Below are 18,802 nucleotides of genomic sequence, written 5' to 3'. Positions count from 1 at the left end.
CCCTGAACAATTATGTGTTATTTTTTGCTGTCTCTTCATCGTTTTGCAATCCCAATGGAATGGCTCTATCTTGCTTCTTCAACTGTAGTGTTCAATAAAACAACTAGGGTGGTTATGTTCTAGCACATATTTAAAATCAAATAAGCTCACTCAAAAATGGTTTGTCCAAGTTCAGAGACTACAAACTTCAGGTAATTTATATGTAGTTACAAATGATCAAGTTATTCATATGTTCAACGAAATGGGACATCAACCTACCCTCACTACAATTAGCCATTTTAAGAAATCAAATCTTCCATGTGTTTGGAGTTTCTTGTTTGGGATCATTCTAAGGTGTTTGATAGGAAGGAGTTATGTGCTTGACAAAGCGAAGATTGAAGTATACTTTGTCATGACAGGATTGTACTGCAGTTTGAATGTTCCTTATGTGTCACTTTTATGGGAAGAATTTGGTATTTCGATTTCTCACACAAAGGTGACAACTAGTTTATCGAGTGCGCAATTTTGGGGTTTATTTCTAAGGTGATATAGAGTCAGGAGAATATATTGGTTCCAACAGGTGTTGAACCACATAATTCCCAACGATGGGCATGTTTCACCATGAGTGTGCAGCCGTACACCCACTTGGACTGTACACTCTGGCCGTACACACACATGAAAAACACGCCATTTTGGCCGTATACCCCATGGTGTGGCCATACACCCAATATATGCAACCCTTGGTACTTCTAACACCTGGATCTAACTATTTTCTATGTCCTAGGGTGTCTTTCCTTGCATAATTGTTTGTTTAAACACTAATTATATACATATATGTGTCATTATATGCTTATTAGGATCCATTGTGCTCAAGTCTTCACTTGGCACTTAGTATCCTGCAAACCAGTCTTTCATTCATAACACTCACCGTAGGTGAGTTCATACCCCTTAACTTATCTTTTAAATGATGTTAAATGCTTTTATGGGGGGGGGGGGGGGGAATACAAGTTGAAACATTATAGTTATTATATCAATCACATGTGATTAATAACTATCAAACAGATGGATTTCCTATACTTTTAACTGTTTTATCAAATAAACTACTTCAAATCGTTTTACAAACTTTTTACATGCAAAACTCCTTATTAAACTCTTTCAAATGTATATTGTCAAAATCATGTCTATGTAGATATAGTTATATAAGTAGTACTGAAAGGAGTTAGAACTAATAACTTGCCCTACTTCCTATTCCTTGTTTGATTGTGGACTTAGGGTATTCGGTTGTTTGTCTAACGGTCGTTTGAATCTTAGTTGTATATTATGTGTATGTATATGGATATTAAAGTTGTACATTCAGTTCAATACCTTTGGGTAGCAAAGGTGTATAAACAGGTTCATTTATACAAACAACTCTACTAGTAAACTATAATTGGTATAGTTTAGGAAGTCACTACTCACTATTGCTAGTACAATGAAACATACAAAAGTCAGTTCACTCATGAGTTAATAAAAACTTACTATTATGAGAATCAGAACGCACATACTATGATGAGAAACTAAGAGAACATACAATACACTACATTATACAAGATAACATACTATGATGAGAAACAAAGAGAACATAAGAGAACATACACTACACTAGTACAGAGAAAACATACAATACACTAGAACATACTATACAAACACCAGAACACTATAACATTAATGTGAGTCACTAATTTATGGCATGGCAATCTACTATTGTGTCACGTTTTGCGATCAGAGTCTCCTGGAGGGAGAGCATGAGTTGGTGTATAGATCTATACGAGACTGACTATCCTACACCTTGCTGCTAGCTTCAGTGGGACCTGCAGGTCTACGAGTGACTAATGTCATACCATTTCAATGCCTTAGAGCATCGTGTTTCAACTAGTTGATCAAGCATGGTTACAACTATATCACATTTTGCCTTAACTAAAAACAATGGTTTTAAGGTAGTTAGTACAATGGTAGTAGTTATATTCTAATACTACAAGTACATCAATATTAATTTCCCATTACATTCATATAGTGAGCTACTCACATAAACGGTAATGTAAACTATATTTCTGGTAAATGATAGTCTATCTTTGGGGAAAATTACACACTCTTACAAACGAATAACATACAGAACATTTAGGCCTTGGTAGAAGGCTACTTTTAGTAGAAAATATATAGGATTTTCTAGCAGATACAAAAATTCACAAATAATAACAAACATTTACTACAAACACTTTCATACAAGAAACGACACTAAAATACTAATGAACTAACCAGCTTTAATGTTGATCTACGCTTTCAAAATAACTTGAATTCTCAGGTCATCAGTAGACAGGTACCGATGCCAGGTTCTGAGAAGATGGAGCACGTTCAAGACTCATCTCTTATTTTGATTCATGTTTTTGGTGTCTTATAAACTATACAGAACATGTTTGTATTAAAATTATATTATTAATGCAATGGACGATGTTGTTTCTTGTTTACTATTATGCATTGTTGTGATACTATACCTGACGTCCTCCGCCCCTGAACGTTTCCGCCGTTCAGGTTTTGGGGTGTGACAGATTGGTATCAGAGCATTGTTTATGGTGAATCAAGTATATCAACCCATAAAAGGTATACAAACTATAAACACAATAGGATTAAATACTTTGACCAAGAGTATATATTGTTAAATAATAAAATATTTAACCAAAGTATACACACCTGCATTCATACTAAAATCAATGTCACTAAGACAGAACAAAAGTATTGTGGTTGTTGGGTAGCACAAGTAGGCTTGGGAACATATGATCAGATCTGGGAGTGATATAACATGATCAACTATATATTTCTGAGAAGTGATTAGCATGTTCCTAGGAATCATTGTGATGTTGCAGCAAGTCTAACAACTTACAAACACTGCTACAATGAAAACATTAAAACAGAACATAAGCTTAAAATACTATAGGAGTATTTTGTGTTACTATAATTATTATTTGAGAACTAAATGCCTTTATTTGTAGGTCAATAGTTGCTAAGTGGATACGCTAAGGTTATATGTGACTAGGATGTCATGGACTAAGAATCTGTGATCTTTTCTTTACTTCCTGTTCCTTGTTTGGTTGTGGATTTGGAGTTAGGGTCACTTATTCGAAGGTCTATCAAGTTTTGATTACAAGTAACTGGTATGCACTATGCAAGTATTGAAGTAACTGATAAAGATCATCTTATAATTACTCTATTAATCATTCTTTATCCTTATTCTCACGTGGATAACATGGCTGGATTCCATCCCCATGGCGACTCATACTTCCCTAACCAAGGTAATGGAGGATGGCTCGATGTAGAGCCAGAAGAGAATCATCCAATCCCTCTGGATGACGACTTTGCAGAGAACTTTTCGGAGGATTCTGACTCCGAACCCGAAGTCAATAACCTACCCCCAGTGGCTCAAATCCCGAACCCTAACCCTCGTCCAGTATTTCAAGGCCCACACCCCTGTGGGCAACAAACATGAACAGATGGAGCCATGAACAGGGTCAACCCTTACCTTACAACGAAGATCGAAGCTTCTATAACTTGAGCGAGGGAGGCTAAGCGGACAGAGTCCTGCCTATCCTGGTTCGCAAGATTGCTCGTAATGATGAGCATGGTAGAGCGCTCATCAACCGAATCATGGAAGTTGATGCCGATGCGGGAGTCAATACCATTCACATTCGCCATCTGGAGTCTGCTTATGAAAGGACTCAGAACTAGAATGCGGCTCTGCAGAGAGATCTTACTGCAACCCAAGCTGAAGTCAGGGAACTTCGAGCTCGGTAGGCAGCATATGAAAGACGCATGAGGGATATGGAGCGTGGTCTGGCAGAATCAAGGACTCGTTCTAGTGGTTCTCGTCGTAGATAGAGCCTACCCAACTTCTCTTTTGGATATAACTTAGGTCTATGTAAAAAAAAACTCTAGTTTTATTTTCCTATCTATGATAAGACTTTAAGCTTGATAAGTCTTAATTCTGTCAAAATTTTCTCATCTTGGTCTGACTTAAGACCTACTTCTAGGTCATTTTTCCCAAACTTGTTACATTTGTAATACTAGTATTATTGACAGATATCTAATCTCATGGAAATTATTATTCAAATCCTATCATCTTTCTAGTACTAGATCTACATTGAATCATACTTTCAATTGATTCTTACTATCATTTCCATCTTTGTAAAAATTTTAGTTGAACAATGCCTCCTCAAAGAGTGACGAGGCGTAATCCCCCGATAACTCCTATGCAACCACCTCCACCTCCTCCTCAATACAACCCAATAGCTATTCAAGCTACTGTGAATGCGGTTGTTACTGCAGCTTTAGCACAATTCACCTCGACCGATACTAGTAGGAGTGGAACTTATGTGCCTCCCACCGTTGCCGAAGCTCCAGTGCACTCTAGAGAGTGCTCGTACAAAGACTTCACCAGATGGCGGAAACGTTCGGGGGTGGAGGACTTCATTTGTAGTATCACAACACATGCATCATAATAATCAAAGTACAAACAACCATTTTATTTAATAGTATAAGTATTTACATGTGTTAAATCATTGTATATTGAAAACAAATTAGTTATACAAAAGAAGAAGATATGACTCATAATAGCTCCATCTTCTCAAAAAGCTCGGGGAGTACCTGTTATTGTTTCCTAGAGAATACAAGTAATTTGAAAAGAGAGTATCAACAATAAGTTGAGTGAGTACATAAGTCTTTATGTTTGAAAGAATGTCTTTGTATCTTGAATATGAAAGATGTTCCATAAAATCCCATATTTTCTGTTGTATATGAAAAGTAGTTTTCTTCCCATAAAGCCTTCTATTTGTAAACCAATGTTCTGAATTTGTAAAACTTGTAACTGAGAGTGTGTATGGCTTCACCAGCTGTTATTGAAAACTGTAATATATCATTATACTTTGTATTTTGTAAACTGGTACTTTGAAGATGTACTTACGTTTAGTTGTTTATACACTAACATGTTGTTAATATCTTTTTAATGAGTTATTATAACCATACTAAGACATGATCGCCTGAAACAAACGCTTTGTGGGCGTTTAAACTGTTGATAACAGTTGCCACTCATTGGTGTGTATGCCAAACTGTAGCTAGCAGCCTGAGTTTGGGGTTGTCAATCCCGATATAGATCTACACACTACTAGTTTCAATCCCTGGGCTGGAGATTCTAGTTATAATGTCAGGGTTTTACCTTGGTTGTCTAAAATGAATTAAACAACCTGAATTGAATTTCTCATTAAAATCATATAAACTTTACATGTATATTAGTTATGAAAACCCAATCATTCTGAAATAAATGATTGACAGTATGTTCTTGAATTAGTATTCCGAACATGTATTTGATAAGTGTAAACCCTTGATTTGTTCTAAATCAAAACCCTTGTTCTTGTAAAATAGTGTATTGTAGTATACTTGAATCATGAATTATTGTTCTATGTATCATAAATTATACCTATTATAATTTATATGTACTTTCTGAATCGGTATTTAACTATGTTTACATGTAATCCCTTGCTCAACATGTTACAACGGTATTTGAATTGATGAAATAACTTTTATATTTATATACATATACAATTTTATATATAAGTAAAATTTAAACGACATTCGGACAAATAACTGGTACGATAAGTCCACATGCAAACAAGGAAAAGGTCCTAGAATGAGTTATTAGTCCTAAGCCTTTTAAATCTAATTTATATTAATATATATATATATATATATATATATATATATATATATATATATATATATATATATATATATACAAAAATGAATTTTTGGGAAAAATATAGGTTTATAAAAGAGTTCAATATTTTGAGTATTTTTAATACTTTAAAATCGTTTTATCATGATTTGACATCATTTATTTGTAACACAAAGTTCTTGTGTTATACTTGTATTTCCCCCCTTAAAACAGTAGAAATTATGAAAATACGAGGGTATGAACTCACTTGTTATATGGGGATTTGGGCAGCGTTTCGTTTCCCGGAAAGAAGTTTATTTGACGAGAAACCGGCTCAATTGGGCAGAGTTTCGACTGGAGAGAGGTTAACTTCCCGGGAATCTCGGGGCTTCGAGGCTTGCTTAGAGTATGAAATAAGATATCGGGGCTTTAGGGGTTGTATAAAAGTTTGTGGAAGTGAGAGAAGTGAAAAGATATTAAAAATGGGGTGAAATTGTGTAAAAATTCGAGAAGTCTCACACCCTTTTTATAGGAGTGCGAGGGTGCGGTCCGAAGGTGAGTCAGCAGCCACACGTCGGTCATGCGAAGGGTATATGGGGCGAGGCTTCGGACGTGGAAGCTTCTGAGTGGACCGGACTTTGGTCCAATGGGGAGGTGCCACGAGGGTCCGAGGGGTGTCTCCTGCGAGGGTGTCCGAAGGTAAGTGGACCACGACTTTGGTCGAATCAGAAGGCGCCACACGAGACTACGGTCCAATTAGAAGGCGACAGGTGGAGGCTCGCATGCGAGGGTGACGTAGCAGAAGGATTCTGGCGAAATTTCCCGGTTTTCTAGATTTTCTCGGTTTTTGAGCCAAAAACTTGTAAAATTCATCACTTTTGCATACGAACTCCATTTTTGACGTTCTTTATATGCACGCGTAGGTAAAACTATACTCTACAATTTTGATTTAGAGTTCGTCAGCTAATTTTGAATTTATTTTTAATATTATTATTTTTAACAGACCGGGACAGGAAAATCCGTTAAGAATTCATAACTTCTTCATCTGAAATCCGTTTTTGTCTGTCTTTTTACCGTTATACTACTAATGAAGAGACCTTCAATTCTTGTTTAGGTTGTGTCGGCTAAAAATCACTCGATCTTTATTTCGAGTTTTTAGCTGTACACTACTATACTGAAACTTAGAAAAATCATAACATCGTCATACGAAGTCAGATTTTGGCGTTCTTTTTATGAAAGTTCTCGGTTTAACATAAAGTACAACTTTCATTTAGATTGTTAAGCCCAAAAAGCCTATTATTGAAAATTCAGTTTTTACACTGAACAGTGTTTTTCCGGTTTTGTCGCGGATCTTCAATTGGTCATAACTTCTTTGTTATAACTCAGATTTTAGTGTTCATTATGTTTTTGGAAACCTTGTTACAATCTCTATCACTTGGTTCATCCCAATCAAGATTGTTTAATAATTTATTTTTGAGGGTCAGTTATGTAAATATACATAATATGCTAAAATTTCTCTTTATTATTTTAAAAAGAAGTACAAATTGACCTACACTATTACATAGGTTTGTTACACCAGGGCCTTCAATGGAACTGGCGGAATCATTGCCCTCTCGCAATGGTTTGAGAAAACGGAGTCGATCTTTGAGATCTTTGCGGACCGAGCTCTGATGTGGTGGAATAGCCATGTCAAGTCACTATCACTTATAGTGGTGAATGCTATCGGCTGGGAAGTTCTGAAGGAACTCATGATCGAAGAATACTGCCCAAGGGGCGAAGTTCAAAAGCTGGAGCAGGAGCTCTGGAACCTAACCGTGAAGGGCTCCGACATAGTTTCCTACACTGCCAGATTCAGCGATCTAATAGCACTATTTCCAGGCACTACAAGAAAAAGATCCTTTTACGACGCGCAAACCACGACACTCGTTGATTTATGTTACGCAAAGGAGAGTGACATTAAAAAAATGTCATTTCTTCAAAAAATTTAAGGAAAGAAGACACGCATTATTGCGTGCCTTTAAATTAGTGTCTAAAAAAAACGGAGGGCACCTATAAAAAAATGCGCGTCGTCTAAGGATGTCGCTTTATATTTTTTAATGGAACGCGCGTTCCATCCTTTAATAGTGGGGGAAAGGGGGAAATGAAATTCTGAAAAAATTAAAAACCCGCCTTCCTTTTTTTTTTCTCCTTTCCCTCTTGCCCAAATTATGAACGCTCCTTCCTTACTGCCGCCTACTTCTTCCCCCACTTACTTCTACCCTCTAGAACCACCTTATCTCCCACTCGATGTTGAAATTGTTAGAAAAAGCCCTAATTATACTCTCAAGTCTCAATATTAGGAGTGTGGATCTTGATTCTCATTTTTTTCAGATGCCCCACAGATAAATCGAAAAACACATAGACGAAGAACCGTAACTTTGCTACATTAGCTTCCCGATTGCATCTCGTTATCACCTTTGAAACTTCTGCGTTAGAGACCCAGGTAATCAATTTATTTTTCATTTATTCACATATCTTTTTTCTAGTTTTGAATGATTTGGTGGTTCCTATGTACAAATTTGGACCGTATCCTGCAAAAAAATTGGGCATATTTGAATAGAAAGCGAATCTGAATCTAGCACTCTCGATATGATTATCAGGCTCAAAGGAGTGGGCGTGGTTAGGAAGGTCGTCATGGGTCGCTAAGGGTGCTAAACACCGCGCGCTATCTTCTACTAAAGGGGTCGCCAGCCAAGTCTCGCCAGCAGCTTAACGAGAAGAGAGAGAGAGAGAGAGAGAGAGAGAGAGGAATACAGATGTTCAGGCCTTCATAGTGGTAACTTCCATCCCTAAATCGACTTATGTTCTTCTGTTTTTTTTACTTCTCGATTTATTATGTTAATCCATGGTGCATCTCTATTGTTTCTATTTTTGTTCATATTTCAATCAATTATCAACTCCTATACTCCATTTTTGTGATTTATGTGTTTGATTTCTGCAATTTACCTTTGTCTTTCCATGGTGTTTAGACGAACACCAAGTGTTCGACGAAATTCCCCAGATATCATTAAGTCTTTAGCACCGCTTACATATGTTTTATGAAGTGAGACATGCTTCATTTGATCATATACACATGTATTTTTATGTTTTTAATAATTTGTGCTCTGTGCCACTATATGACTACATGGATTTAACTATATGCATTCAATTGCGGGTGTTGCTGCACTCAATGGTAAGATATTCTTGAAATTTTAATCCATTGTTACATTTTTTCATGTTAATTTAATGGTTGATGCCTAAAGATGTATTTATTTTGTCAAATTTAGGGCACATTTGGTTTGTGTTTAACCAATGGATGGAATTTAGTTCCATTGCAATCCTTTAAAAGACCAAAATACCCCTTTGTATGTATAACGATTAACCAAAAATCTTAAATTAACTATATTTTGTGCAAATGATTTTTAGTCAAAGGCAAATTCGCAAAGAAAAGTTACAGCCAAGGCACACCACTAAAAGGACTTGTGGTCGAGCCACGCTAAACAGGTGGAGTCTTGTTGCTAGAAGTGACATACTTGGTCAGCACGTCGGTTGCTTGCTAGCAAAGTGCTCCAGGCTCCAGCTCAGTAGTTGATCTGCATAAATGCCATTCCGTCAATCTGGAAGCTTCAACTGCTTCTTTTACAACTTCAAAGAAAGCTTCTGAAGTGGGCAAGTCCTCAAAGCGCATCCACCAGAGGTTGGTTGGTTTTATAAGTGGCATGGTTTCTGATAGCTTAATCATATGCTGAATTAGAGGTATGCCTGAAATGGAATATTTTTTAAGAAAGGTTAAATCACCTTCTTAATTAGCTAAATTCTTATAAAACAAAATGTGTAATCATGTATGTTTCACCATTCTTGTTAATGATTCCACCATCAATCAATTTCTGACAGCTCAACATGGAAGTTAGCGTAGTAACTGTGGCTGGCCAGACGGCTGCTCTGCTAATTCCCATCTTCTTTGCGACTTTTATGGCCCATCGCATGCAATCATTAGCAATAATACATGACATTTTATTGTTGTCTTCTTTGTTAATTGTCTCTATAAGTTCTTCTAGTTTGCCAGGCATAGTTTGTAATATTTATAGGGTCAATTTACAAATGTCAGTCCTGTCCTCCCATGGTTCTAGCCCATCAGGGATTGAAATCAACCGCAATAGATAACTATAACCATCATTTTCTAACGGATTGCTTGTTACCTGCTTGTAAGTGACCTCTGTGTTTACAACTGTAACTTCATATGTTTGATTTTTTCTCTGTTTGTAGTTTGAAGCTGCCTGGCGTGCAGGAAATTGGGATTTCTCTCTACTGTCCATGGACACTAGTTCTCCTAAGCCAAGTCAACGGATCAGAAATAATCGTTTCAACCAAAGGCTACATAGGTATGATGGAATCAAGAAAGGAATGGTTTTTTCCACTGGAATGAAAAACACATTCTTGTTTGTTCTATGGAATGGAATTGGAACGTGATTCCTTACATTTTGTTAGCTTTCGTTTGCCAGAGGGTGTTTTTTTTCTCAATGCAATGAAAAATTTCATGATATAATTATATTAGAATTTATTTTTGTAATTTTAATGATGAAATTTTTAACGAATCATGATTTAAGTTAAATTACAATTTAGTGACCGATTCCATTCCCTGGCTCTGTTTCATGACACTCAGGATGAATGGGATGGAAGAACACGGGTGACTCAGTACACAAAATACACTTTGTTGAACTTTCCTCTTTATATATATATATATATATATATATATATATATATATATATATATATATATATATATATGTATGTATAATTTTATTGTATAGCTGGTGGCATAACAATTTTTCCTAAAATAGCAACTCCTCATATGAAGAATATTAATTAATGTGTATGTCATGTATGACTGACTTTTGTTATATTTTAATACGTTAGAAAAGGAGACTGAAAAAACTAACTTGTTCTTGAATTGTTTAACTTCAGTTTAAAACTTTTAAGATTGAACATAATATGAACTTAAGGAGTTTGGTTTGCAAGATATTTTGGAAAGAACTGGAATCTGGCATACGGATTAGAACCTCAAATTTTGTTCTTGAAATGTTGAAATTTTTCAACACAAGGGCTTGTCAACTTGTTCTTGGTGCTGGTGCCATGCAGGTAACTCTTTTTTTTTTTTTTTTTTTAATTTTTTTTGTTAAAAGAATATATTAAATCCTGTTTAATTGGCATTTTCCAGGTGTCTGGTTAAAGTCAATTACATCAAAACATTTGGCATTGGCAAGTCAGGTTGTCAGTTTTGTACATGCTATTATCCCTGGTAGGTGCTTTTTGCTTTTATTTATAGACTTAATAAAACGTCTGAATGAAACTAAACGACCATTTTATCCTTACATTCCACATAAGAATAACTTGTTCATATGTATGTATGTATGTATGTATGAAATTAGGAGGATTCTTTTCCTGAAAGTACCTGACACATGAAAAGTAATGTTGTTATCAGAAATTGAACGGGTATCACAGGTAATAAATAAACTCTTTTACAAATTTTCTCCCATTCTTGGGTATTATTGAGAGTATAAATATTAAATTAAAAAGTGTGAGATAATAATTTTTTTAGGATTGTAAAGTGCATAGAGATGAGATACATACATAACTGGTGCAAATAATGAGGGAAAGGCTGTTAGTTCATCTTCGTGGATTACCTCAAATCATTGAAACATGGAATTGATCATATGAAACTGATGTACAACCTAGTCAATTTGCTAAATCACTCACCAAGGTAATAAATATATATGTATTTTTTTTAATTTCATTTTCTATAATGATGTTACTTCTTTATCGGTAAATATGTAATTGATTTTTAGGAAGTTGGATATCTTCAACGTATGCTTTCACGAACTTTGCATGAAGCTGATGTTCAAGAAATGTTCAAGTGAGCCTTTTTTTTTTTCAACGTGTGCTCGGGCATCCTATCAACTTCTTCATAGTGAAATATCTCCTGGTCTTCTAGAAGCAATTACCAAGCATGCTAACATGGAATATCGCCTAGTAAAAATTAAAATCACTTAAGGGTTGTTTCTTTTTTCCCCATTAAGTTCTATATGTGTACAGTGACTTAATGATGCATATCTGGATAAAGTGTTGCATATATAAAGTCTTTTTTTTCCTAGACTAAATAAACCTTCCAAATGAAACTAAATGATCATATTACCCTTACATTCCAACAAACAATTTTCAATATTCATCCATTTTATTTCTCATTTATTACTAGGTTAGGGTATATGGTTTTAGTTGAAGGTGAAGATGAACAAAGGTTTGTCTCTGTTTATTTCTTATTTATCAGTAAGTTTATAAAATAAATGGAGACAAAATAACTGAACAAAGGGTATGTATGTCAGTTTGTTATTTTAATGTTATGTGGATCTTGTTCAAAATCATCATAAAAATGTATGTGTTGAAAAATCATCACAAAAATGTTTTTCTCATTAAACATACTTGTCCATGCAGTTCTATTGGATAAGAAACCCGATGAGGTTCCCATGGTAAGTGTAATTTGGTGTTTTGCAAGTTTGTGTCACCACAACAATTGATTTCTCATGTTTGCTATGATAGTATTTGATGTGTGCAAACTTACTTAGTTTTAAACCTACTTTTAATTATCAAATAACACACAAAAGGCAGTGAACCTATCAATTGTGGTATAGCTAAATAAGCAGGGTATCGATCACAGAGAACGGTAAATTAAAATTAAAAACTAATTTTATCTAAGTTAATTAATAAGTAGGGGTTTTATCTAGTTTTACAAGACTAGAAACTTACTAACTATTACTAATTTAAGAACTAGAAAATAAAGACTTAACTAGATTCAATAATTGGAAAGGAACTTCTGTTTAGTTCAACTTAGTTGATTCTATGGTTGATTTCAAGTTAATGGTGCAATGGATTAATTCTTTCGTTGGTTACCGATTCAAGTGATTAGATTCGTATTCACTACCCTAATCATTAGCAAATAAACTAACTTAAACAGTGGCCAATTGTCCAATTTAATTAAATTCACTAGATTAATTATTCGGGTTAAGTTAGACTTGCAATAGTTAACTAATTTATTCTTTTAATTAACTTCTTGTTTGATGGTCATCTTACAAGCTTGCACATGGATTTACTCAATTTTCTTATTAATTCTAGTTTCATATTCATTACTCCTAGACATATGGCATAGTGATCACATAGCATATGAGGATAATAATCAATAGACTTTCATGCTAATCAATTATCTTCCTATTAACAGAAAATTAATTATTATTCACACACAAGGTTCTTTAGCAAGCAAAAATTCACCAACTTAGAATTAATCCTACCAATCAATCAAACCATATTGTCAACTTTGTATCCCCAAATAGAAGTCTAAAGGTTTTAGCTCATAATTGAAGTAAATAACAGCAAACAAACAAAGTCAAATTGCTTAACCATAATGATAAAACAAAAGAATAAGTGGAATGATGAAATTTTGCCTCAATTACTCTCCGGGATTGAATTCTAGCTTCTTTCGTCGTCTTCTAGGGTTTTTCTGCCTTCTCAATCGCAGCTAAACTCTTCTGAATCGTTCCAGACTTCTTTTCTATCGTTATGAGGAGTTAACTTTATATATACGAATCGACTCGTCGAGTCAGGTGGCGACTCGTCGAGTCCATCTCTCAGTCCCCATATTGTGATAAGTCTCCGGGATCCCGAGTCATTATCTTCTCGATTCTTCGATCGGACTCGCCGAGTAGTCGACCCTACTCGCCAAGTAGGTGTTATTTTTGGTGTTTTTCTTCTTTATTCTATTCTTGATCTCTCAACCGCTTCTCCTGCTTTCTTCTGCTTTCGAGCTTCATTTTTGGACTGAAAATATAATTCGAACACTTTTAAATACCTTTTGTCCATAAAATGCAATAATTTAGCTAATAAATGAATAAAAATCTATACTTAATATGAACTAAATATGCACATATCAAAATACCCCACACTTGACTTTTGCTTGCCCCCAAGCAAAACTAAATTTTAAAACATTAGAATCATATATGACAACTACAATCTAACCCAACCATTATGCCAAGACCGCAACGCATGCATTTGTGTCTAAAATTTTTCCTAAGGACCTCCCATATTCCAAATACTCACAATCCTCATAAACACTCGCCCACTCACCCCGAACTATGCTCATTTTATGCAACCCTCCGAATCCATCCGCAGAAAACCTCTTACCCTCAAGGTGTTTTTAATTGAGCAACCCAAGCATACATAATCTAGAATTACAACTTTTTCGATACCACCATGGAGCTCTTTTGAATTCTTCACTTCCTTTGGTAATTTGATCCTTGATCTCTTTGAATTCACCACCTTTATTGTTTGATTTTTGGTATCTTCAACTTTTTGGATTTTTTGGAATTTTGATCTTTTGATCTTCACTTTGATTGCTCCAAAATTCTTACAACTTTTCTTGTATTTTTTTTAACATGTACCTCACTTTTTTTTCACTCAAAACCTACATGCTTAAGCAGGGGCGCTCAATCTCAACCTTTATTGGCTAACGATAACAATCTTCCTGGATACATTTCAGGTTTAGGCTGCTAAACATATTGCATCCCTCAGGCTGAGCAGGTTCGTGTTTTTGTCCCATGATTTCACTGGAATAAGGAAGCCACAAATGCACTAGAACGTATATAGGCTCAACTAAACATTTGGGTCTTCATGCAATTATCAACACAACTCTAACCTGGAATCCTAATTTCACTTTTACCAAAATTTTCTAAATTAAATCATAAGTAATATTTTTAATATGCAACAAAAATTTAAAATTAACCTAAATTAAGACTCTAAATTTTCTAATATGTAACCAACCCCTACCCCACACTTAAATTATGCAATGCCCTCATTGCATATTATGCATGATAAAAACATAAAAAGAGAATAAAGAGGGAATTGGAACAAACTCCCCTGGGATAGCAGTGGATAGGTTGGTCACTTTCATTTTAGCTCCAACTTCAATTGACTTTAGACATGGTAACATCTCATCCATGCCTTGGGTGTCAAATCTCGTGTGGGTCGCTCCAAATACGCGGAAAAACAGTGTAAGATCTTCAGGAATCAATATAGGAAGAATAAATGGTCAAGTGGTACTCTTATTAGCATCAAATCAGCAGTTCCCTTCGGTTAAAAATTGATGACTCGTCGAGTCGTATACGTGACTCGTCGAGTATAAACGCGGACATCTTCATGTGTGTGAGAATACAAGGCGACTTGGGGGTGAATTTATGACCAATTTGTGGAAGCGGACTCAATTTGTGGGAAATTTAACCAAGGAAAGCCACCTTGGTGTCCCCCAGAACTTTGCCCCCAGCTGAACATCTTTTCTGCAAAACAAAGACACAAAACCCAGAAACATAGAGTATAATTAAAAAAAACGTCATGCATATGTTCCCCGACTCGACTCGTCGAGTCCATGTACAACTTGGAGAGTCGCACGAACTGCACGAGTCAGTCGGCGGGTCAGTCTAAATTGGACCAGGAGATCTCGAAATTTCTTCAAGGGTTTTGTCTAGACACATGTATATAAGGCTTTTAGGCAAGAATAGACATGCAAAACATCATAATCTTTGAAAAATCGAAACCCTAGAAATCTAATTTTATTCAAAATCGGTTCTTTCTATGCAATTCACATCATAGATAGCCTTAAACTCATGCTTTTAACAGAAAAGAGGAAGAAATTCGTTACCTTTTTTGATGAAACTTGAGAAATTTGAAGAAAAATGGAAGAACACTTGAATGCTTGAGAGAGAGTTGAGAGAGAGGCGCACGGCGAGTGTGTGTGTGGAAAAGAAACCGATTCATTAGGGTTAAAACCCTAGTTACCGGTTGTAAAAGTAATTTCAACATTATTTTTTCCTGTAAATAATACCGACTCGTCGAGTCGGGGTCAGACTCGGCGAGTCTAGTCGCGATGTCAATTTTTTCTGAAATATATATGGACTCGTCGAGTCACGGTCAGACTCGGCGAGTTTCTTGAAAAAAATTCATAATTGTTCTTAAATTTTTTGTCATTTATCTAAAAATCATTTCACCCCACACTTAGCCCATGCACACTCTCAAGCAGACATGTCCGACGAATTGGAGAATTAACAATCTAAAAACGAAGGAAAATTTTAAACAAAACAAAAAAATTAAAAGAAAGCAAATTCTAAATAACGGGTTGCCTCCCGCCAAGCGCTTCCTTTTAAGGAGTTGTTAGCTGGACTCCTTCCCGTCTACGTCTCGTCATCTTCCAGCATCGGGAATGCACGCCTAGTCTTTTGTGGTTTGTACTTTGTTTTGTAAGCGTGAATCTTCTTTTTGTAAGCCCGTTTTGCTTCTTCTCTCTTCTTATTCACAGTATCCTCCTCAGCTGCTTGGGCTTCCATTCTCCTCTTTTTCTTCTTTACCCCATGCGTTTTCACCTTCTTTTTCACTTCTTTTCCTTCAAACTGAATTACTTCGTATTTTGTGAAGGTGCGTGCTCTAGGTTTGGTAATGAATGGTTGATCAGCTTCCACCCTCCTTTCTTTTGCCTCCTCTTCTTTCTCTGTGCTCACCCCATCTTCAAGTGTAATTTCATTAAGACATGCTATATAAGAGTGTTGATCTTTCGTATCCATGTCTTCTTTTTCTGTTTGTTCTCCTAAAGAATGAGGAAAATCTTCCAATTCCAGATTATACAGAGGACTAGCAACCAGCAGATCCAAACCGTCCAAGTTATTATCAAATTCGACTGGACTCGTCGAGTCCAGTAAAGTGACTCGGCGAGTCTGATCGTGTTCCACCATTTCTTGGTTGTTTTCTGAGTCAGCTTCTTCCAGTAGTTTTTCTAACTCCTCCAAGTCCTTGTTAACATCTCCATCCTCTCCAGAATGTAGCAAAAACTTGGTTGGATCTTCTTTTTGCAAAAGTTCAAGTTCTTTTTGTAATATCTCATCATCCAAATGGATCAATGAGATGTTTTCTTTTCTTTCCTCCTCTTTCTTGGCTTCTGGCATAGCTTTAAATATTACGGACTCATCACCCACCCTCAATGTTAATGTAGACTCGCATACATCAATCAAGGCACATGCGGTGTTTAAAAATGATCTCCCAAAAATGATTGGAATTTTGGGGTCTTCTTCCATGTCAACCACCACAAAATCTACTGGAAATATAAACTTGTCTACTTTAATAAGAAGATCCTCACAAACGCCTTGTGGATGAATTATTGTCTTGTCTGCCAAATGGATCTTCATATTTACTGGTCTTGGCTCCGATAAATTCAACCTCTTAAAGAAAGATAAAGGCACCAGATTGATGCTTGCACCTGAGTCGGTCAATGCTTGGGTGACAACTTTATTACCAAACTGGCACGGAATTATAATATTCCCCGGATCGCCTTTCTTTTCGGGCAGCTCACTCAATAGTACCTCCGCGACTTCAGCCAAATCTTTCCTAGCAGCAAAAAGACCTTTTAGCAACTTGAAGTATTTTGGTGTTTGGAGCATTGTTTCCACAAATGGCATATTAACTTGTAAGGATTTAACATGCTTCATGAAGGTTCTATATGCTTCGACTTTTTCTGCAGGCATGGCTTTAATTGGGTATGGAAAAGGGGGATTATATGGCTTTAAAGGACTGACAGTTTTATCGTTCACGCACGGACTCGTCGAGTCCATTAGAGGGAATCGGCGAGTCAGATTGGGTCTTGCGAGAGTCGACTCTTCTGCCCTTTCTGTCTTCCTCTTGGAGATCCTTTGTGCATCTGTGAAAATTTCTTCTTTTCTGGAGGTCACTGCACTCACATTCTCCATTCTCGGATTGGTTTCGGTATTACTTGGAAGTTGACCCGGTCTTCTTTCGTTCACTTGGTGTGCAAGCTGTCCCAGCTGTTTCTCAATGTTGAGAATGGATGCCTGCTGATTCCTTAGCTTGTCTCTGGTCTCATGTATTGCAGCATCGTGTCATTGTGACGCTTTTTGGACGCGGCTATAAATCTAGTGAACATTTCTTCCAAATCAGCTTTCTTTTCTACTGGTTCTTCTCTTTGATATAGTCCCCTCTCCTTCTGCTTGTATTTTTCCTCCTTAGCCTTCTTATACTCTTCGTATGGGAGCCATTCCTTCTTAGGTTTTCGCCAATTTTCGTCGTATCGATCGCCACTTGAATAGAAGACTTGATCTTTCTTATTTCCATTCTCATCCACATCACAATCCTTGGTGAGATGGGGCCCTCTACAATTTTCACATCCCACCCTCATAGCATGGATTGTTTGATCCATTTTTGTCATTCTTCTATCAAGACTATCAAGCTTAGCTATCACCGCCGCTATGCTATCATTTGTCGCGTTCACTACTCCCCGGCTTACTTCGTTTCTTGGATTGTGGTATTCTCTAGAGTGCTTAGAGAATTCTTCAATTAGCTCCTTGATTACCGGGGGCGCCTTTTTCGTGAGCGGACCTTGAGAATCTAGCAATTGCCTTGTAGTGACATTGACTCCATCGTAGAAAATGGAGACTTCTTGTTGGCTATTAAGGTCGTGATGTGGGCAATTTCTAAGCAAACTCTTGTATCTTTCCCATGCTTCATAAAGAGATTCTCTGGGCTGTTGCTCGAAGTTGGCAATTGCTTTCTATAGCTTGGCTATTTTGGAGGGCGGACAAAAGTGATCAATGAACTCCTCTTTCATCTTGGCCCATGTGGTGACTGATCCGGGAGGAAGTGACTTTAACCAATTCTTTGCAGCTCCTTTGAACGTGACTGGGAGCATGCGAAGAAGCTGGGTCTCGCGGGGGACATTCGGTACATTAAAGTAGTCAGCCACATCATTCACTTCGTCCAAGTGTTTGTAGGCGTCTTCATGAGCCTTCCCATAAAAAGGAATCTCCTTGAGTTGAGCGAGAATGTGGCCTTTTAGTTCGAAAGTAGCGGTTGCAGGAATTGCGGGCTGCACAAGTCCCGGGCCGATGTCATCGCGCATCCTCTTCTTCCATTCCCCCATGGGGACTTCATCGATATTAGCCATAGTGATGACTAAATCGTCTTCAAACT

General features: G+C 36.5%; 1 protein-coding gene and 1 non-coding gene across 2 annotated transcripts; one reads left to right on the top strand and one right to left on the bottom strand.

Annotated features, from left to right (window-relative positions):
• Window positions 1-9,290: 9,290 nt before the first annotated feature.
• On the bottom strand, window positions 9,291-9,804 carry LOC145075900 (UDP-glycosyltransferase 83A1-like). Its single transcript, XM_079021977.1, has 2 exons — window positions 9,588-9,804; window positions 9,291-9,496 (listed from the first exon to the last, which is right to left on the bottom strand). Exons 1-2 carry the CDS (start codon window positions 9,802-9,804, stop codon window positions 9,291-9,293), a joined length of 423 nt encoding a protein of 140 aa, XP_078878103.1.
• An 8,481-nt stretch (window positions 9,805-18,285) lies between these two features.
• LOC145077290 (small nucleolar RNA R71) lies at window positions 18,286-18,391 on the top strand. The gene has a single exon (XR_013693071.1). It is a non-coding gene; the product is annotated as a small nucleolar RNA R71 (small nucleolar RNA).
• The last annotated feature ends 411 nt before the right edge of the window (window positions 18,392-18,802 follow it).

Source organism: Lactuca serriola, chromosome 9 (assembly GCF_051521515.1).
Source record: "Lactuca serriola cultivar US96UC23 chromosome 9, Lser_US96UC23_V15, whole genome shotgun sequence".
In the NCBI taxonomy this organism is placed as follows: domain Eukaryota; kingdom Viridiplantae; phylum Streptophyta; class Magnoliopsida; order Asterales; family Asteraceae; genus Lactuca; species Lactuca serriola.
This window is presented reverse-complemented; position numbering and strand designations above follow the sequence as displayed.